General features: G+C 40.7%; 1 protein-coding gene across 1 annotated transcript in view; it reads right to left on the bottom strand.

The window, feature by feature from the left end:
* The window catches only part of LOC128635707 (alpha-2-macroglobulin), an 806,957-nt gene that overhangs the window by 393,483 nt on the left and 392,023 nt on the right, over positions 1–21,451 (bottom strand). Inside the window, exons 16-17 of the mRNA XM_053688833.1 lie at positions 5,656–5,881; positions 4,023–4,149 (exon numbers count right to left, since the gene is read on the bottom strand). Of these exons, the coding sequence (XP_053544808.1) occupies positions 4,023–4,149; positions 5,656–5,881 (353 nt within the window). The remainder of the gene's footprint in view (positions 1–4,022; positions 4,150–5,655; positions 5,882–21,451) is intronic.

Below are 21,451 nucleotides of genomic sequence, written 5' to 3'. Positions count from 1 at the left end.
GTACCAAAGTGAAAATCAAACATGGCATTGAAACTGAAATCATAGAATTAACTGAATATCATTTTACATCTCACAGTTCCAGTCATGCTCCGGTTCTGCGATCTGCGTATCTCACCACAATCCTAGCCTACTCCGACTTTAGACACAATAGGAGCAAGTCTCCCAGGGCTCCAGAACAGTTCCATTACAGTTAGGAGACGAGCAGAACCGTGTTTGCTGTTAGGTGACAGATCCTCAGTGCCAGTAATACCAAAGCACTTTGAGATCACTCGAGACCTCTTGCTTTCCTTGGCTTCCGGAGCGGCTATACGGTTAAGGTCTTCCTCTGTTTGGCTCTGCAGAACCACGCTTGAAAAGTTAGGATCGATCTCCCCAATCTACCGGTGAGTCCCGGACCCAGATGATACACCATCATGGCTATGCAGGTAATGTCGGGGCCCCGAAGCATCCCCGCAATTGGTGTGTACTTTGCCCAGATCTAGAGACCTCGCTGACAAAGTCCCACAGCTCTCCTCTAATCCTGCAGCTCCATCCAAAGCAGCGGCAAGCCTGATGTGATGTTGAGTTAGGAGCTTGCTGATCTCCGTGCATATCTGGCCGATGCTAGCCATAGCCACTTTGTGACCGTGAGAGTGATAATATGGCCGCCGTCCTTATACCTACGCAGTAGGCTTTCCAGGGCAAACAAACTGCTGGTAGTTATACAGGGAGTGCAGAATTATTAGGCAAGTTGTATTTTTGAGGATTAATTTTATTATTGAACAATAACCATGTTCTCAATGAACCCAAAAAACTCATTAATATCAAAGCTGAATAGTTTTGGAAGTAGTTTTTAGTTTGTTTTTAGTTATAGCTATTTTAGGGGGATATCTGTGTGTGCAGGTGACTATTACTGTGCATAATTATTAGGCAACTTAACAAAAAACAAATATATACCCATTTCAATTATTTATTTTTACCAGTGAAACCAATATAACATCTCAACATTCACAAATATACATTTCTGACATTCAAAAACAAAACAAAAACAAATCAGTGACCAATATAGCCACCTTTCTTTGCAAGGACACTCAAAAGCCTGCCATCCATGGATTCTGTCAGTGTTTTGATCTGTTCACCATCAACATTGCGTGCAGCAGCAACCACAGCCTCCCAGACACTGTTCAGAGAGGTGTACTGTTTTCCCTCCTTGTAAATCTCACATTTGATGATGGGCCACAGGTTCTCAATGGGGTTCAGATCAGGTGAACAAGGAGGCCATGTCATTAGATTTTCTTCTTTTATACCCTTTCTTGCCAGCCACGCTGTGGAGTACTTGGATGCGTGTGATGGAGCATTGTCCTGCATGAAAATCATGTTTTTCTTGAAGGATGCAAACTTCTTCCTGTACCACTGCTTGAAGAAGGTGTCTTCCAGAAACTGGCAGTAGGACTGGGAGTTGAGCTTGACTCCATCCTCAACCCGAAAAGGCCCCACAAGCTCATCTTTGATGATACCAGCCCAAACCAGTACTCCACCTCCACCTTGCTGGCATCTGAGTCGGACTGGAGCTCTCTGCCCTTTACCAATCCAGCCACGGGCCCATCCATCTGGCCCATCAAGACTCACTCTCATTTCATCAGTCCATAAAATCTTAGAAAAATCAGTCTTGAGATATTTCTTGGCCCAGTCTTGACGTTTCAGCTTGTGTGTCTTGTTCAGTGGTGGTCGTCTTTCAGCCTTTCTTACCTTGGCCATGTCTCTGAGTATTGCACACCTTGTGCTTTTGGGCACTCCAGTGATGTTGCAGCTCTGAAATATGGCCAAACTGGTGGCAAGTGGCATCTTGGCAGCTGCACGCTTGACTTTTCTCAGTTCATGGGCAGTTATTTTGCGCCTTGGTTTTTCCACACGCTTCTTGCGACCCTGTTGACTATTTTGAATGAAACGCTTGATTGTTCGATGATCACGCTTCAGAAGCTTTTCAATTTTAAGAGTGCTGCATCCCTCTGCAAGATATCTCACTATTTTTGACATATCTGAGCCTGTCAAGTCCTTCTTTTGACCCATTTTGCCAAAGGAAAGGAAGTTGTCTAATAATTATGCACACCTGATATAGGGTGTTGATGTCATTAGACCACACCCCTTCTCATTACAGAGATGCACATCACCTAATATGCTTAATTGGTAGTAGGCTTTCGAGCCTATACAGCTTGGAGTAAGACAACATGCATAAAGAGGATGATGTGGTCAAAATACTCATTTGCCTAATAATTCTGCACTCCCTGTATATTCAAAGTTAGAGCACTCTGGGTAGCAGGTAGGGTTTAGATGAGTGATCCCACTATAATCCTGTAGTTACTTGGGCTCCTAGATCTGATTTAAGGTCCTTTTTAGCAAGATTTAAGCAGGAGCTCAGAGAGCCTGCGACCTCTCTCATGCGCTGCTGGCTCCGCCCCCCGCTTTGAACTTTTTTAATTTAGAATAGGGTAGGGCATTTTTTTATTTTGGGGGGCTTTGTTATTTTATTAGGGGGCTTAGAGTAGGTGTAATTAGTTTAAAAATTGTTGTAATATTTTTCTAATGTTTGTAAATATGTTTTTATTTTTTTTTAACTTAGTTCTTTTTTATTTTTTGTACTTTTAGTTAGTTTATTTAATTGTATTTATTTGTAGGTATTGTATTTAATTAATTTATTGATAGTGTAGTGTTAGGTTTAATTGTAACTTAGGTTAGGATTTATTTTACAGGTAATTTTGTAATTATTTTAACTAGGTAGCTATTAAATAGTTATTAACTATTTAATAGCTATTGTACCTGGTTAAAATAAATACAAAGTTGCCTGTAAAATAAATATTAATCCTAAAATAGCTACAATGTAATTATTATTTATATTGTAGAAATATTAGGGTTTATTTTACAGGTAAGTATTTAGTTTTAAATAGGAATAATTTATTTAATAAGAGTTAATTTATTTCGTTAGATTTAAATTATATTTAACTTAGGGGGGTGTTAGGGTTAAGGTTAGACTTAGCTTTAGGGGTTAATAAATTCAATAGAGTAGCGGTGGGGTCCGGTCGGCAGATTAGGGGTTAATACTTGAAGTTAGGTCTCTGTGATGTTAGGGAGGGCAGATTAGGGGTTAATACTATTTATTATAGGGTTATTGAGGCGGGAGTGAGGCGGATTAGGGGTTAATAACTTTATTATAGTAGCGGTGAGGTCCGGTCGGCATATTAGGGGTTAATAAGTGTAGGTAGGTGGCGGCAACGTTGGGGGGGGCAGATTAGGGGTTAATAAATATAATATAGGGGTCGGCGGTGTTAGGGGCAGCAGATTAGGGGTACATAGGGATAACGTAGGTTGCGGCGGTGTACGGAGCGGCAGATTAGGGGTTAAAAAAAATATGTAGGTGTCAGCGATAGCGGGGGCGGCAGATTAGGGGTTAATAAACGTAAGGTTAGGGGTGTTTGGACTCGGGGTACATGTTAGGGTATTAGGTGCAGACTTAGGAAGTGTTTCCCCATAGAAAACAATGGGGCTGCGTTAGGAGCTGAACGCTGCTTTTTTGCAGGTGTTAGGTTTTTTTTCAGCTCAAACTGCCCCATTGTTTCCTATGGGGGAATCGTGCACGAGCACGTTTTTGAAGCTGGCCGTGTCCGTAAGCACCGCTGGTATTGAGAGTTGCAGTGGCGGTAAATTATGCTCTATGCTCCCTTTTTGGAGCCTAACGCAGCCCTTCTGTGAACTCTAAATACCAGCGGTATTTAAAAGGTGCGGGGGAAAAAAAGCCAGCGTTAGATACGCGGGTCGTTACCGACAAAACTCTAAATCTAGCCGTTTGTTTGGTATAGAAAAAGCACGTGGCAGCCATTTATATATAGGTAATAGGAGATGCTTCACCTGTGATACTCAGATACCCATAAACCCCAATAACAGACCTGAGTGGTCATCACTGCAGATGTTTTTTTATATTGACTTCTTGTATAATTATATGGATACTTTAGATACTGAATAAACTACAGGTTATTGATATTCCTTACCCAGCTTTATGGCTTTCAGTTTCCAGGAGACAGTCGCGCTTTCATCTGCACACAGGCTGCGGCTGTAGTCACATCCCACACACGGCTCCTCCTGTAGCTCGGAAGATGACTCTAGAAAAGCTTGAACCTGTTGGGAAAAAAATAACATTATTAAAAATCAAGCATGGTGTCAAATTAATTTAAATACATGCACCTGATATTCAAAATCACAGAAATCATAAAGAAATAACAGGTGCATGTTGTCACAAGAAAACGAGAGAGAGAAAGAGAGAGACAGAGAGAGAAAGAGAGAGAAGGAGAGAGAAGGAGAGAGGAGAGAGAGAGAGAGAGAAAGAGAGAAAGAGAGGAGAGAGAGAGAAAGAGAGAGAAAGAGAGAGAAGGAGAGAGAAGGAGAGAGGAGAGAGAGAGAGAGAGAGAGAGAAAGAGAGGAGAGAGAGAGGAGAGAGAGAGAAAGAGAGAGACAGAGAGAAAGAGAGAGAAGGAGAGAGACAGAGAGAAAGAGAGGAGAGACAGAGAGAAAGAGAGGAGAGAGAGAAAGAGAGGAGAGAGAGGAGAGAGAGGAGAGAGAGAGAGAGAGAGGAGAAAGAGAGAGAGAGAAAGAGAGAGGAAGATAGGGAGAGAGAAAGACAGAGAGAGAAAGAAGTAGAGGGGGAAAGAGCGAGAGAGAAAAAGAAAGAGAGAGGTGGGCAGAGAGAGAGAGGGACAGAGAGAAAGAGAGAGAGAGGGACAGAGAGAAAGAGAGAGAGAGGGACAGAGAGAAAGAGAGAGAGAGGGGCAGAGAGAAAGAGAGAGAGAAGGACAGAGTGAGAGAGGGGGGACAGAGAGAGAGAGAGGGACAGAGAGAAAGAGAGAGAAGGACAGAGTGAGAGAGGGGGACAGAGAGAGAGAGGAGGACAGAGTGAGAGAGGGGGGACAGAGAGAGAGAGGAGGACAGAGTGAGAGAGGGGGGACAGAGAGAGAGAGGGGGGACAGAGAGAGAGAGAGGAGGACAGAGTAAGAGAGGGGGGGCAGAGTGAGAGAGGAGGACAGAGTGAGAGAGGAGGACAGAGTGAGAGAGGGGGGACAGAGAGAGGGGGGACAGAGAGAGAGTAAGAGAGGGGAGACAGAGTAAGAGAGAGGAGGACAGAGAGAGAGAGAGGAGGACAGAGAGAGAGGGGGGGGACAGAGAGAGAGAGGGGGGACAGAGAGAGAGAGGGAAAAAGAGAGAGAGAGAAAGAGATATAGGGGCATATCTATCAAGTTCCGTATGGAGCTTGAAGACCCGTGTTTCTGGCGAGCCTTCAGGGTCGCCAGAAGCACAAGGTATGAAGCAGCGGTCTAAAGACCGCTGCTCCATAACCTTTCCACCTGCTCTGAGACAGACATCGCCGCAATTCAACCCGATCAAATATGATCGGGTTGATTGACACCCCCCTGCTAGCGGCCGATTGGCTGCGAATCTGCAGGGGGCGGCATTGCACCAGCAGTTCACAAGAACTCCTGGTGCAATGCTGAATGTGGAGAGCGTATTGCGAGTTGGAGAGAGAAAGAGAGAGAGAGAAAGAGAGAGAGAAAGAGAGAGGGAAAGAGGGAGGGGGAGAGAGAGAGGTTTAATATATCCTAATATAAAAGGTAAAAGGAATGGCAACATCACCTTTACGCATTGCTTTAGATAATTAAACAATGAGGCTTTTAGCGTAAAAGTCTCCCCACGAATAACAGAATATGGGAGGGACATCTCTACAAATAAGGGTTTGAACGTCCTCAAGGAAGTTGTAGGCGCAATACCAAATCCATTGGGTCCAACGCAAAAGGAACCCACGCTCCAGTCTGTGATAGTATCAGGCGCTGAGTACGACAGATTTACTGACCCTTCTTTTCTGAAATAATAAAGATCAAAGAATTATTTAACAAATCACATGTAGCACAAAGTAATGACTGATTTATTACTGATACAGAATAGTAATCACAATGAATTCATATTGTACTTATGACAAATACAGTTAACAATTCCTATTCGACAAAAACAGTATAGGGAGCACCCTTTATGGACGGGCCAATGTTTTGCAGCATTTGAAAAATAAAACAAATTTAAATAAATTATGCCTAGATTTAGAGTTTTGCATTAGCCGTCAAAAGCAGCGTTAAGGGGTCCTAACGCTGCTTTTGGCCGTCCGCTGGTATTTAGAGTCAGCCAGGAAAGGGTCTAACGCTCACTTTCCAGCCGCGACTTTTCCATACCACAGATCCCCTTACACCAATTGCGTATCCTATCTTTTCAATGGGATCTTCCTAACACTGGTATTTAGAGTCTTGGCTGAAGTGAGCGGTAGACCCTCTACCGACAAGACTCCTAACGCCCATGGAAAGGCTGTAGTTAAGAGCTTTATGGGCTAACGCCGGTATATATAGCTCTTAACTACAGTGCTCTAAAGTACACTAACACCCATAAACTACCTATGTACCCCTAAACCGAGGCCCCCCCACATCGCCGCCACTATAATAAATATTTTTAACCCCTAATCTGTCGACCGCACATCGCCGCCACCTACATTATCCCTATGAACCCCTAATTTGCTGCCCCTAACATCGCCGACACCTACATAATATTTATTAACCCCTAATCTGCCCCCCCCACGTCGCCACTACCTTACCTACAGTTATTAACCCCTAATCTGCCGACCGGACCTCGCCGCTACTATAATAAATGTATTAACCCCTAAACCGCCGCACTCCCGCCTTGCAAACACTATAATAAATAGTATTAACCCCTAATCTGCCCTCCCTAACATCGTCGACACCTAACTTCAAGTATTAACCCCTAATCTGCCGACCGGACCTCGCCGCTACTATAATAAATGTATTAACCCCTAAAGCTAAGTCTAACCCTAACACCCGCCTAAGTTAAATATAATTTTAATCTAACGAAATAAATGAAATCTTATTAACTAAAGTATTCCTATTTAAAACTAAATACTTACCTGTAAAATAAACCCTAATATAGCTACAATATAACGAATAATTATATTGTAGCTATTTTAGGATTTATATTTATTTTACAGGCAACTTTGTATTTATTTTAACTAGGTACAATAGCTATTAAATAGTTATTAACTATTTAATAGCTACCTAGGTAAAATAATTACAAAATTACCTGTAAAATAAATCCTAACCTAAGTTACAATTAAACCTAACACTACACTATCAATAAATTAATTAAATAAATTACATACAATTAAATAAACTAAACTAAATTACAAAAAAAAAAAACACTAAATTGCAAAAAATAAAAAAAGATTACAAGAATATTAGGCTAATTACACCTACTCTAAGCCCCCCAATAAAATAAAAAAGCCCCCCAAAATAAGAAAAGTCCCTACCCTATTCTAAATTAAAAAGTAATCAGCTCTTTCACCAGCCCTTAAAAGGGCTTTTTGCGGTGCATGTCCCAAAGTAATCAGCTCTTTTGCCTGTAAAAAAAATACAACCCCCCCAACATTAAAACCCACCACCCACATACCCCTACTCTAACACAAACCCCCCTTAAATAAACCTAACACTACCCCCCTGAAGATCTCCCTACCTTGAGTCGTCTTCACCCAGCCGGGCCGAAGTCTTCATCCGATGGGGCACAACGAGGACATCCAGACCTGCAGTAGTCTTCATCCTATCCGGGCAGAAGAGGACATCTGGACCGGCAGACATCTTCATCCAAGCGGCATCTTCTATCTTCATCCATCCGACGAGGAGTGGCTCCATCTTCAAGACCTCCGGCGCGGAACATCCTTCTTCACCGACGACTACCCGACGAATGAAGGTTCCTTTAAGGGACGTCATCCAAGATGGCGTCCCTTCAATTCCGATTGGCTGATGGCCAAAAATCTGATTGGCTGATGCAATCAGCCAATCATATTGAAATTCAATCCGATTGGCTGATCCAATCAGCCAATCGTATTGAACTCGCATTCTATTGGCTGATCGGAACAGCCAATCAGATTTTTTCTACCTTAATTCCGATTGGCTGATAGAATTCTATCAGCCAATCGGAATTGAAGGGACGCCATCTTGGATGACGTCCCTTAAAGGAACCTTCATTCGTCAGGTAGTCGTCGGTGAAGAAGGATGTTCCGCGCTGGAGGTCTTGAAGATGGAGCTGCTCCTCGTCGGATGGATGAAGATAGAAGATGCCGCTTGGATGAAGATGTCTGCCGGTCCGGATGTCCTCTTCTGCCCGGATAGGATGAAGACTTCTGCCGGTCTGGATGTCCTCTTCTGCCCCATCGGATGAAGACTTCAGCCCGGCTGGGTGAAGACGACTCAAGGTAGGGAGATCTTCAGGGGGGTAGTGTTAGGTTTATTTAAAGGGGGTTTGGGTTAGAGTAGGGGTATGTGGGTGGTGGATTTTAATGTTTTTTTACAGGCAAAAGAGCTGATTACTTTGGGGCATGCCCCGCAAAAAGCCCTTTTAAGGGCTGGTAAAAGAGCTGGTTACTTTTTAATTTAGAATAGGGTAGGGACCTTTCTTATTTTGGGGGGCTTTTTTATTTTATTAGGGGGCTTAGAGTAGGTGTAATTAGCCTAATATTCTTGTAATCTTTTTTTTATTTTTTGTAATTTAGTGTTTTGTTTTTTTGTAATTTAGTTTAGTTTATTTAGTTGTATGTAATTGTATGTAATTTATTTAATTAATTTATTGATAGTGTAGTGTTAGGTTTAATTGTAACTTAGGTAAGGATTTATTTTACAGGTAATTTTGTATTAGAGTCCATGAGCTAGTGACGTATGGGATATACATTCCTACCAGGAGGGGCAAAGTTTCCCAAACCTCAAAATGCCTATAAATACACCCCTCACCACACCCACAATTCAGTTTTACAAACTTTGCCTCCTATGGAGGTGGTGAAGTAAGTTTGTGCTAGATTCTAAGTTGATATGCGCTCCGCAGCAAGTTGGAGCCCGGTTTTCCTCTCAGCGTGCAGTGAATGTCAGAGGGATGTGAGGAGAGTATTGCCTATTTGAATGCAGTGATCTCCTTCTACGGGGTCTATTTCATAGGTTCTCTGTTATCGGTCGTAGAGATTCATCTTTTACCTCCCTTTTCAGATCGACGATATACTCTTATTTATATACCATTACCTCTGCTGATTCTCGTTTCAGTACTGGTTTGGCTTTCTACAAACATGTAGATGAGTGTCCTGGGGTAAGTAAATCTTATTTTCTGTGACACTCTAAGCTATGGTTGGGCACTTTGTTTATAAAGTTCTAAATATATGTATTCAAACATTTATTTGCCTTGACTCAGAATGTTCAACATTCCTTATTTTCAGACAGTCAGTTTCATATTTGGGATAATGCATTTGAATTAATCATTTTTTCTTACCTTCAAAAATTTGACTCTTTTTTTCCCTGTGGGCTGTTAGGCTCGCGGGGGCTGAAAATGCTTCATTTTATTGCGTCATTCTTGGCGCGGACTTTTTTGGCGCAAAAAATCTTTTCCGTTTCCGGCGTCATACGTGTCGCCGGAAGTTGCGTCATTTTTTGACGTTATTTTGCGCCAAAAATGTCGGCGTTCCGGAAGTGGCATCATTTTTGCCGCCAAAAGCATTTAGGCGCCAAATAATGTGGGCGTCTTATTTGGCGCTAAAAAAATATGGGCGTCGCTTTTGTCTCCACATTATTTGTCTCATTTTTCATTGCTTCTGGTTGCTAGAAGCTTGTTCTTTGGCATTTTTTCCCATTCCTGAAACTGTCATTTAAGGAATTTGATCAATTTTGCTTTATATGTTGTTTTTTCTCTTACATATTGCAAGATGTCTCACGTTGCATCTGAGTCAGAAGATACTTCAGGAAAATCGCTGTCTAGTGCTGGACCTACCAAAGCTAAGTGTATCTGCTGTAAACTTTTGGTAGCTATTCCTCCGGCTGTTGTTTGTATTAATTGTCATGACAAACTTGTTAATGCAGATAATATTTCCTTTAGTAAAGTACCATTGCCTGTTGCAGTTCCTTCAACATCTAAGGTGCAGAATGTTCCTGATAACATAAGAGATTTTGTTTCTGAATCCATCAAGAAGGCTATGTCTGTTATTTCTCCTTCTAGTAAACGTAAAAAATCTTTTAAAACTTCTCTCCCTACAGATGAATTTTTAAATGAACATCATCATTCTGATTCTGATGATTCTTCTGGTTCAGAGGATTCTGTCTCAGAGATTGATGCTGATAAATCTTCATATTTATTTAAAATGGAATTTATTCGTTTTTTTCTTGAAGTACTAATTGCTTTAGAAATAGAGGATTCTGGTCCTCTTGATACTAATTCTAAACGTTTAGATAAGGTATTTAAATCTCCTGTGGTTATTCCAGAAGTTTTTCCTGTTCCTAATGCTATTTCTGAAGTAATTTCCAAAGAATGGGATAAATTGGGTAATTCATTTACTCCTTCTAAACGTTTTAAGCAATTATATCCTGTGCCGTCTGACAGATTAGAATTTTGGGACAAAATCCCTAGAGTTGATGGGGCTATTTCTACCCTTGCTAAACGTACTACTATTCCTACGTCAGATGGTACTTCGTTTAAGGATCCTTTAGATAGGAAAATTGAATCCTTTCTAAGAAAAGCTTATCTGTGTTCAGGTAATCTTCTTAGACCTGCTATATCATTGGCTGATGTTGCTGCAGCTTCAACTTTTTGGTTGGAAACTTTAGCGCAACAAGTAACAGATCATGATTCTCATAATATTATTATTCTTCTTCAGCGTGCTAATAATTTTATCTGTGATGCCATTTTTGATATTATTAGAGTTGATGTCAGGTTTATGTCTCTAGCTATTTTAGCTAGAAGAGCTTAATGGCTTAAGACTTGGAATGCTGATATGGCTTCTAAATCAACTCTACTTTCCATTTCTTTCCAGGGTAACAAATTATTTGGTTCTCAGTTGGATTCTATTATCTCAACTGTTACTGGTGGGAAAGGAACTTTTTTACCACAGGATAAAAAATCTAAGGGTAAAAACAGGGCTAATAATCGTTTTCGTTCCTTTCGTTTCAACAAAGAACAAAAGCCTGATCCTTCATCCTCAGGAGCAGTTTCAGTTTGGAAACCATCTCCAGTCTGGAATAAATCCAAGCCTGCCAGAAAGGCAAAGCCTGCTTCTAAGTCCACATGAAGGTGCGGCCCTCATTCCAGCTCAGCTGGTAGGGGGCAGGTTACGTTTTTTCAAAGAAATTTGGTTCAATTCTGTTCACAATCTTTGGATTCAGAACATTGTTTCAGAAGGGTACAGAATTGGTTTCAAGATGAGACCTCCTGCAAAGAGATTTTTTCTTTCCCGTGTCCCAGTAAATCCAGTGAAAGCTCAAGCATTTCTGAATTGTGTTTCAGATCTAGAGTTGACTGGAGTAATTATGCCAGTTCCAGTTCCGGAACAGGGGATGGGGTTTTATTCAAATCTCTTCATTGTACCAAAGGAGGAGAATTCCTTCAGACCAGTTCTGGATCTAAAAATATTGAATCGTTAAGTAAGGATACCAACATTCAAAATGGTAACTGTAAGGACTATCTTGCCTTTTGTTCAGCAAGGGCATTATATGTCCACAATAGATTTACAGGATGCATATCTGCATATTCCGATTCATCCAGATCATTATCAGTTCCTGAGATTCTCTTTTCTGGACAAGCATTACCAGTTTGTGGCTCTGCCGTTTGGCCTAGCTACAGCTCCAAGAATTTTTACAAAGGTTCTCGGTGCCCTTCTGTCTGTAATCAGAGAACAGGGTATTGTGGTATTTCCTTATTTGGACGATATCTTGGTACTTGCTCAGTCTTTACATTTAGCAGAATCTCATACGAATCGACTTGTGTTGTTTCTTCAAGATCATGGTTGGAGGATCAATTTACCAAAAAGTTCATTGATTCCTCAGACAAGGGTGACCTTTCTGGGTTTCCAGATAGATTCAGTGTCCATGACTCTGTCTTTAACAGACAAGAGACGTCTAAAATTGATTTCAGCTTGTCGAAACCTTCAGTCACAATTATTCCCTTCGGTAGCTTTATGCATGGAAATTCTAGGTCTTATGACTGCTGCATCGGACGCGATCCCCTTTGCTCGTTTTCACATGCGACCTCTTCAGCTCTGTATGCTGAATCAATGGTGCAAGGATTACACAAAGATATCTCAAATAATATCTTTAAAACCGATTGTACGACACTCTCTAACGTAGTGGACAGATCACCATCGTTTAATTCAGGGGGCTTCTTTTGTGCTTCCGACCTGGACTGTAATTTCAACAGATGCAAGTCTCACGGGTTGGGGAGCTGTGTGGGGATCTCTGACGGCACAAGGAGTTTGGGAATCTCAGGAGGTGAGATTACCGATCAATATTTTGGAACTCCGTGCAATTTTCAGAGCTCTTCAGTTTTGGCCTCTTCTGAAGAGAGAATCGTTCATTTGTTTTCAGACAGACAATGTCACATCTGTGGCATACATCAATCATCAAGGAGGGACTCACAGTCCTCTGGCTATGAAAGAAGTATCTCGAATTCTGGTTTGGGCGGAATCCAGCTCCTGTCTAATCTCTGCGGTTCATATCCCAGGTATAGACAATTGGGAAGCGGATTATCTCAGTCGCCAAACGTTGCATCCGGGCGAATGGTCTCTTCACCCAGAGGTATTTCTTCAGATTGTTCAAATGTGGGAACTTCCAGAAATAGATCTGATGGCTTCTCATCTAAACAAGAAACTTCCAGGTATCTGTCCAGATCCCGGGATCCTCAGGCGGAGGCAGTGGATGCATTATCACTTCCTTGGAAGTATCATCCTGCCTATATCTTTCCGTCTCTAGTTCTTCTTCCAAGAGTAATCTCCAAGATTCTGAAGGAATGCTCGTTTGTTCTGCTGGTAGCTCCGGCATGGCCTCACAGGTTTTGGTATGCGGATCTGGTCCGGATGGCCTCTTGCCAACCGTGGACTCTTCCGTTAAGACCAGACCTTCTGTCGCAAGGTCCTTTTTTTCCATCAGGATCTGAAATCCTTAAATTTAAAGGTATGGAGATTGAACGCTTGATTCTTGGTCAAAGAGGTTTCTCTGACTCTGTGATTAATACTATGTTACAGGCGCGTAAATCTGTATCTAGAGAGATATATTATAGAGTCTGGAAGACTTATATTTCTTGGTGTCTTTCTCATCATTTTTCTTGGCATTCTTTTAGACTACCGAGAATTTTACAGTTTCTTCAGGATGGTTTAGATAAGGGTTTGTCCGCAAGTTCCTTGAAGGGTCAAATCTCTGCTCTTTCTGTTCTTTTTCACAGAAAGATTGCTATTCTTCCTGATATTCATTGTTTTGTACAAGCTTTGGTTCGTATAAAACCTGTCATTAAGTCAATTTCTCCTCCTTGGAGTTTGAATTTGGTTCTGGGGGCTCTTCAAGCTCCTCCGTTTGAACCTATGCATTCATTGGACATTAAATTACTTTCTTGGAAAGTTTTGTTCCTTTTGGCAATCTCTTCTGCCAGAAGAGTTTCTGAATTATCTGCTCTTTCTTGTGAGTCTCCTTTTCTGATTTTTCATCAGGATAAGGCGGTGTTGCGAACTTCTTTTGATTTTTTACCTAAAGTTGTGAATTCCAACAACATTAGTAGAGAAATTGTGGTTCCTTCATTATGTCCTAATCCTAAGAATTCTAAGGAGAAATCGTTGCATTCTTTGGATGTTGTTAGAGCTTTGAAATATTATGTTGAAGCTACTAAGTCTTTCCGTAAGACTTCTAGTCTATTTGTTATCTTTTCCGGTTCTAGAAAAGGCCAGAAAGCTTCTGCCATTTCTTTGGCATCTTGGTTGAAATCTTTAATTCATCTTGCCTATGTTGAGTCGGGTAAAACTCCGCCTCAGAGGATTACAGCTCATTCTACTAGGTCAGTTTCTACTTCCTGGGCGTTTAGGAATGAAGCTTCGATTGATCAGATTTGCAAAGCAGCAACTTGGTCCTCTGCATACTTTTACTAAATTCTACCATTTTGATGTATTTTCTTCTTCTGAAGCAGTTTTTGGTAGAAAAGTACTTCAGGCAGCGGTTTCAGTTTGAATCTTCTGCTTATGTTTTTCATTAAACTTTATTTTGGGTGTGGATTATTTGCAGCAGGAATTGGCTGTCTTTATTTTATCCCTCCCTCTCTAGTGACTCTTGTGTGGAAAGATCCACATCTTGGGTAATCATTATCCCATACGTCACTAGCTCATGGACTCTTGCTAATTACATGAAAGAAACATAATTTATGTAAGAACTTACCTGATAAATTCATTTCTTTCATATTAGCAAGAGTCCATGAGGCCCGCCCTTTTTTTGTGGTGGTTATGATTTTTGTATAAAGTACAATTATTCCAATTCCTTATTTTATATGCTTTTGCACTTTTTTATCACCCCACTTCTTGGCTATTCGTTAAACTGAATTGTGGGTGTGGTGAGGGGTGTATTTATAGGCATTTGAGGTTTGGGAAACTTTGCCCCTCCTGGTAGGAATGTATATCCCATACGTCACTAGCTCATGGACTCTTGCTAATATGAAAGAAATGAATTTATCAGGTAAGTTCTTACATAAATTATGTTTTTAACTAGGTAGCTATTAAATAGTTATGAATTATTTAATAGCTATTGTACCTGGTTAAAATAAATACAAAGTTGCCTGTAAAATAAATATAAATCCTAAAATAGCTATAATATAATTATTTGTTATATTGTAGCTATGTTAGGGTTTATTTTACAGGTAAGTATTTAGCTTTAAATAGGAAGACTTTAGTTAATAAGAGTTAATTTATTTTGTTAGATTAAAATTATATTTAATTTAGGGGGGGTGTTAGGGTTAGACTTAGCTTTAGGGGTTAATACATTTATTATAGTAGCGGCGAGGTCCGGTCGGCAGATTAGGGGTTAATAAGTGTAGGTAAGGTAGCGGCGACTTTGAGGGGGGCAGATTAGGGGTTAATAAATATAATATAGGGGTCGGCGGTGTTAGGGGCAGCAGATTAGGGGTTCATAGGGATAATGTAAGTTGCGGCGGTGTCTGGAGCGGCAGATTAGGGGTTAATAGTGTAATGCAGGGGTCAGCGATAGCGGGGGCGGCAGATTAGGGGTTAATAAGTGTAAGATTAGGGGTGTTTAGACTCGGGGTACATGTTAGGGTGTTAGGTGCAGACTTAGAGAGTGTTTCCCCATAGGAAACAATGGGGCTGCGTTAGGAGCTGAACGCTGCTTTTTTGCAGGTGTTAGGTTTTTTTTCAGCCAGCTCAGCCCCATTGTTTCCTATGGGGAAATCGTGCACGAGCATGTTTTTCCAGCTTACCGCTACCATAGGCAACGCTGGTATTGAGAATTGAAGTGGAGCTACATTAAGCTCAACGCACCCTTTTTGAGCCTAACGCAGCCCCTCAGACAACTCTAAATACCAGCGTTGTTTAAAGGGTGCGTTGGGACAAAACTCTAAATCTAGCCGATAATTTGTTTGTTTCAAATTCACAATGTTTGTACAACATTCTAACATTCATTTAATGTAATAGTACTAACGCTCTCTTTAAATGTAATATTCAAATTATGCAATATTTGAAATAGAAACATTCAAATCAATGTATTTGTATCGCTTGTGTATTATTTTACTCAATTCTCTACCATTTTGCAATAGTATTTGTTAAATTGAATGCTACATTTGAAATTTTGAATGTGGATATTCAATCTAATTATGAACAATCGAAAATGAAAGTAACCTTTGGAAATAACATTCATTTAACAAATTTTAAGTTTTTTTTGTCCTTATCGACATTCGTTTGTCTAAAAAATATCTACAGGACTATTAGTCTGACCAAATGAATTTACTTTGGACACATTCACCATCCCTAATGCTAGAAAAACAAAATGATGGAACTAATACTTGGGAAAAGAAAGGACCATGGACGAAATAAAGACATACTGGGCCCCATTACATATGTGGCTTCGCCCGCAAAAGCTGGCGACGCCGGTTTTTGCGCGGGTTTGGTATCCTATATATAGCACCGCATATAAATGCGGCACGTATATTTCACCCGTCTCACGCAATTTTTACTCCCATAGGCTAACATTGGACTGCGTCGCAAATCGGTATCCAATATCCAGCGCAAGGACTTACGTGGCGAAAATGGAGAAATCTTACTCCATTTTTACCTCGCAGTAAAAGGCAGCCGTAGCAAGCCTTGCACTGAGTATGGGACACCATAACTCCCGAAAATGCCTGCAAAAATAAACTAATACCTAATGCATGCGCAATGTCTATCTACCTGTCAACCGCAATCCCCCACCGCAATAACTAATAAACGAATAGATTACGAGTTTTGCGGTAAGAGCTGCTCGGTCATGTTATTGTCACTGCTCACTTCCCTACAGCGCTGGTATTACAGGTTTACAAAAACCCAGCGTTAGCAGGCAAAAAGTGAGCATAGAGTAAAATTGAGCTCCATACCGCACTTCAATACCAGCGCTGCTGAGCATTTTATTTTTATTTTACAATCAAGTTTGCATTTATTTTAACTAGGTAGAATAGTTACTAAATAGTTATTAACTATTTACTAACTACCTAACTAAAATAAATACAAATTTACCTGTAAAATAAAACCTAACCTAAGTTACACTAACACCTAACACTACACTACAATTAAATAAATTACATTAATTAAATACAATTAACTAAATTAGAACAACAAAAACACTAAATTACACAATATAAAAAAAGAAATTATCAGCTATTTAAACTAATTACACCTAATCTAATAGCCCTATCAAAATAAAAACAGCCCCCCCAAAATAAAAAAACCCTAGCCTAAACTAAATTACCAATAGCCCTTAAAAGGGCCTTTTGCTGGGCATTGCCCCAAAGAAATCTGCTCTTTTACCTGTAAAAAAAAAAATACACAAAACCCCCAACAGTAAAACCCACCACCCACACAACCAAAACCCCCAAATAAAATCCTAACTAAAAAAACCTAAGCTCCCCATTGCCCTGAAAAGGGTATTTGGATAAGCATTGCCCTGAAAAGGGCATTTAGCTCTTTTTCCGCCCCAAACCCTAACCTAAAAATAAAACCCACCAAAAAAAAACCATAAAAAAGACTAACACTAACCCCCGAAGATCCACTTACAGTTTTTAAAGACCCGACATCCATCCTCCACGAAGCCGGCATGTCAGGGTGCCAGGAATCAGACTGAGACGAGAAGTGCAAAAATAATCACACCTTTATTAATAGCAAAAAATAATAAAAAGTCCACAAGTCAAATAACAAGCAGGAATCAAAACCAGAGCTGGTAGTCAGACGAGCCGAGTCAGGAGCCAAAGCGAATAGTCAGACGAGCCGGAATCAGGAACAAGGAAAACAGCAGAGTCAGGAACAAGCCAGGGATCAGGAACCAGGAAGGACGTCAGGCAGCCAGGTAATACACAGGAACTCTCACAAACAGGTCTGAGACAACGCAAAGGCAAAGCATACTGAATAGAGGCCCTTTAAATAATAAGTGATGACATCACAATTCTGAGACTGCATCCTGTCTCACATGGATGATGCACACCAGTCTGGCCATAAAAGGAAGTGCAGGAAATGAGCAGCATCCCCCACAATGCACCATAGTCAGGAAGAGAGGTGAGTAAAATGGCTGCCAGCAGCACATGGCAAACACAACAGGGAAAAAACCCTGACACGGCAGAAGTCCTCAACGAGGCGGCAGAAGTCTTCATCCAACCGGGCAGAAGTCTTCATCCAGACGGCATCTTCTATCTTCATCCATCCGGCACAGAGCGGGTCCATCTTCAAGACATCCGGCGCGGAGCATCCTCTTCAATCAACGTCTTCTTCCGAAATGAGGTTTCCCTTTAAATTACGTCATCCAAGATGGTGTCCCTTAGATTCGGATTAACTGATAGATTTCTATCAGCCAATCGGAATTAAAGTTGAAAAAATCCTATTGGCTGTTGCAATCAGCCAATAGGATTGAGCTTGCATTCTATTGGCTGATCCCCTAAACCTGCAAGACTCGTAATACCAGCGGTAGTGAAAAAGATCCTTTAACGCAGCTTTTTCACTCATAACACAAAACTCGTAATCTAGCCGAAAGTATATTAACCCCTATATCCGCCATCAAACCCACACCGCAAGTAATAACTAAATTATTAACCCCTAAATCCGCCAACCCTAACATCGCACACTACCTATTAAAACTATTAACCCTTAATCCGCCATTAACCCACAATGCAATAAACCTATTAACCCCTTAATGACAGAGGACGTACCAGGTACATCATAGGAAAAACTCCCCTTAGTGACAATTGACGTACCTGGTACGTCCTCTGCCTTTTGAAGTGCTGGGAGCGATCATGATCGCTTCCAGCTGCTTACAAGGGATTGTAGTGATGTCTCAATATTGAGACATCACTGCAATCCCCTATATTACCCACCGATGCAGAAAGGGCCACTCTGTGGCCCTCTCTGCATCGGCCATTGATGGCTAAACATTTGTTCATGTTGGTGGGTGGGAGCAGCTTCCATCGGCACTGTTTGCCGTTGTAATATATTGCCTCTCTTACCGATCTTGTCGGCGATTGTGGGCTGGTGCGGCCGGGGGGGGGCGGCGTGTGCGCGCGTGCGCACGCAAAATGTGCATAAAAAAAAAAAACAATACAGATGAATGCTGATCTCTGTATTTTAGTAAGGGATCTGGGAGGGGGAGGGATGTAGATTGTTGAGGGGGGCCAGCTACACTACAGAAAACAAATGCTTTACATAAAAAAGTTAAAAAAAATAAAAAAAAATTGGGGGGCAAATTGGGTACTGGCAGACAGCTGCCAGTACCCAAGATGGAGGCATATATGTAGAGGGGGTCCAGGGGAGTGTTAGAGAAATGTATGGGGGGATCAGGGAGGTTGTGGGGTAAGGGGGGATCCATCACTGCAGACAGTATAAAAAAAAAAAAAAGCTTTTTATTTCAGTACTGGCAGACTTTCTGCCAGTACTTAAGATGGCGGTGACAATTGTGAGGTGGGGGAGGGAAGAGAGCTGTTTGCGGGGGGTCAGGGGGGATCAGGGGGTGGGATGTGTCAGGTTGGAGGCTGATCTCTACAATAGAGCTAAAAATTAACCCTACAAGCTACCTAATTAACCCCTAACTGCTGGGCATATTACAAGTGTGCTGCGCAGCAGCATTTAACGGCCTTATTATTACCAAAAAGCAACGCCAAAGCCATATATGTCTGCTATTTCTGAACAAAGGGGATCCTAGAGAAGTATTTACAACCATTTGTGCCATAATTGCACAAGCTATTTGTAAATCATTTCAGTGAGAAACCTAAAATTGTGATAAATTTAACAGTCTTTTTTTTATTTGATCGTATTTGGCGGTGAAATGGTGGCATGAAATATACCAAAATGGGCCTAGATCAATAATTTGGGTTGTACTACACTAAAATTGAACCTAAAAGCTCCCTACAAGCTACCTAATTAACCCCTTCACTGCTGGGCATAATACACACGTGGTGTGCAGCAGCATTTAGCGGCTTTCTAATTGCCAAAAAGCAACGCCAAAGCCATATAAGTCTGCTATTTCTGAACAAAGGGGATCCCAGAAAGGTATTTACAACCATGTATGCCATAATTGCATAAGTTGTTTGTAAATAAATTCAGCGAGAAACCTAAAGTTTGTGAAAAAATTTGTGAAAAAGTAAACAATTTATTTTATTTGATCGCATTTGGCAGTGAAATGGTGGCATGAAATATACCAAAATGGGCCTAGATCAATGCTTTGGGATGTCTTCTAAATAAATATATATACATGTCAAGGGATATTCAGGGATTCCAGACAGATATCAGTGTTCCAATGTAACTAGCGCTAATTTTGAAAAAAAGTGGTTTGGAAATAGCAAAGTGCCCTATAACTTGGAAAAAAAGCAAAGAACATGTAAACATTGGGTATTTCTAAACTCAGGACAAAATTTAGAAACTATTTAGCATGGGTGTTTTTTGGTGGTTGTAGATGTGTAACAGATTTTGGGGGTCAAAGTTAGAAAAAGTGTGTTTTTTTCAATTTTTTCCTCATATTTTATATTTTTTTTATAGTAAATTATAAGACATGATGAAAATAATGGTATCTTTAGAAAGTCCATTTAATGGCGAGAAAAACAGTATATAATATGTGTGGGTACAGTAATGAGTAAGAGGAAAATTACAGCTAAACACAAACACAGCAGAAATGTAAAAATAGCCATTGTCATTAAGGGTAAGAAAATTGAAAAATGGTCCGGTCATTAAGGGGTTAAAGTATTAACCCCTAAACCACCAAAGCCCACAACGCAATAAACCTAACCCCTAACCTAACCCCCCTAATGTAACACCCCCTAAATGAACCCAAATTACCTAATTTACAAAATACTAAAGTTACTATTAAATTAAAAAAACCTAACACTACTTTAAAAATACAAATAAACTAAGTATAAATTAAAGGTACAGACTAATCAAAATTCTGGAGTAGACTGTCCCTTTAAGCTACAATTACAGAAAATTGTTGGTGGTTTAGGGGGTTAATACTTTAATAGGTTTACTGCGTTGTGGGTTAATGGTGGATTAGGGGTTAATAGTTTTAATGAGTTTATTGCGTTGTGGGCGTTGGCGGTTTAGGGGTTAATACTTTAATAGGTTTATTGCATTGTGGGTTAATGGTGGATTAGGGGTTAATAGTTTTAATGGGTTTATTGCATTGTGGGTTAATGGCGGATTAGGGGTTAATAGTTTTAATGGGTTTATTGCGTTGTGGGTTAATGGCGGATTAAGGGTTAATAGTTTTAATAGGTAGTTTGCGATGTTGGGGTTGGCGGATTTAGGGGTTAATAATTTAGTTATTATTTGCGGTGTGGGTTTGATGGCGGATATAGGGTTAATAGTTTAATTAGGATTATAGGGTTGTGGGGGGTTGTCGGTCTAGGGGTTAATACATTTATTATTAGTAGTGAGAGGGGGGGATTGCAGATATAGGGGTTTTTACGTGTCGGGCTTATTTTTGGGAGGCGTGTTAGAATTTTACGGGAGATTTGTTATTTTCTTTACTTTTCTTAGGCGCCGGCAGTTTCTAAAGTGCCGTAAGTCACTGGCGACTCCAGAAATTTGTATTTACGCTCATTTTTGGACATCGCTAGTTTATCCGACTTACGGCACTTTATGAGCTGCCGTCACCGTATATGTAATAGCCCGATGTGCGAGGTGAAATTACGGGCGGCGCGGGTTGCAGCGCTTACGCTGAAGCCTGCTCCGTATATGTAATCACGCCCACTGTATATATATACAAAGAGAAGTTTAATATGGTGAGGGATCAACTCCGCTCAATCATTTTCGAAGTTAAATCTTACGTGTTTGTTCCAGATTGTTCCCCCAATAAAGTTTACGGCTTTGAGC

The sequence above is a fragment of the Bombina bombina genome, chromosome 7 (assembly GCF_027579735.1).
Source record: "Bombina bombina isolate aBomBom1 chromosome 7, aBomBom1.pri, whole genome shotgun sequence".
Classification (NCBI taxonomy): Eukaryota; Metazoa; Chordata; class Amphibia; order Anura; family Bombinatoridae; genus Bombina; species Bombina bombina.
The sequence above is the reverse complement of the archived record's forward strand: the minus strand, read 5'-3'. Positions and strand labels throughout refer to the sequence as shown.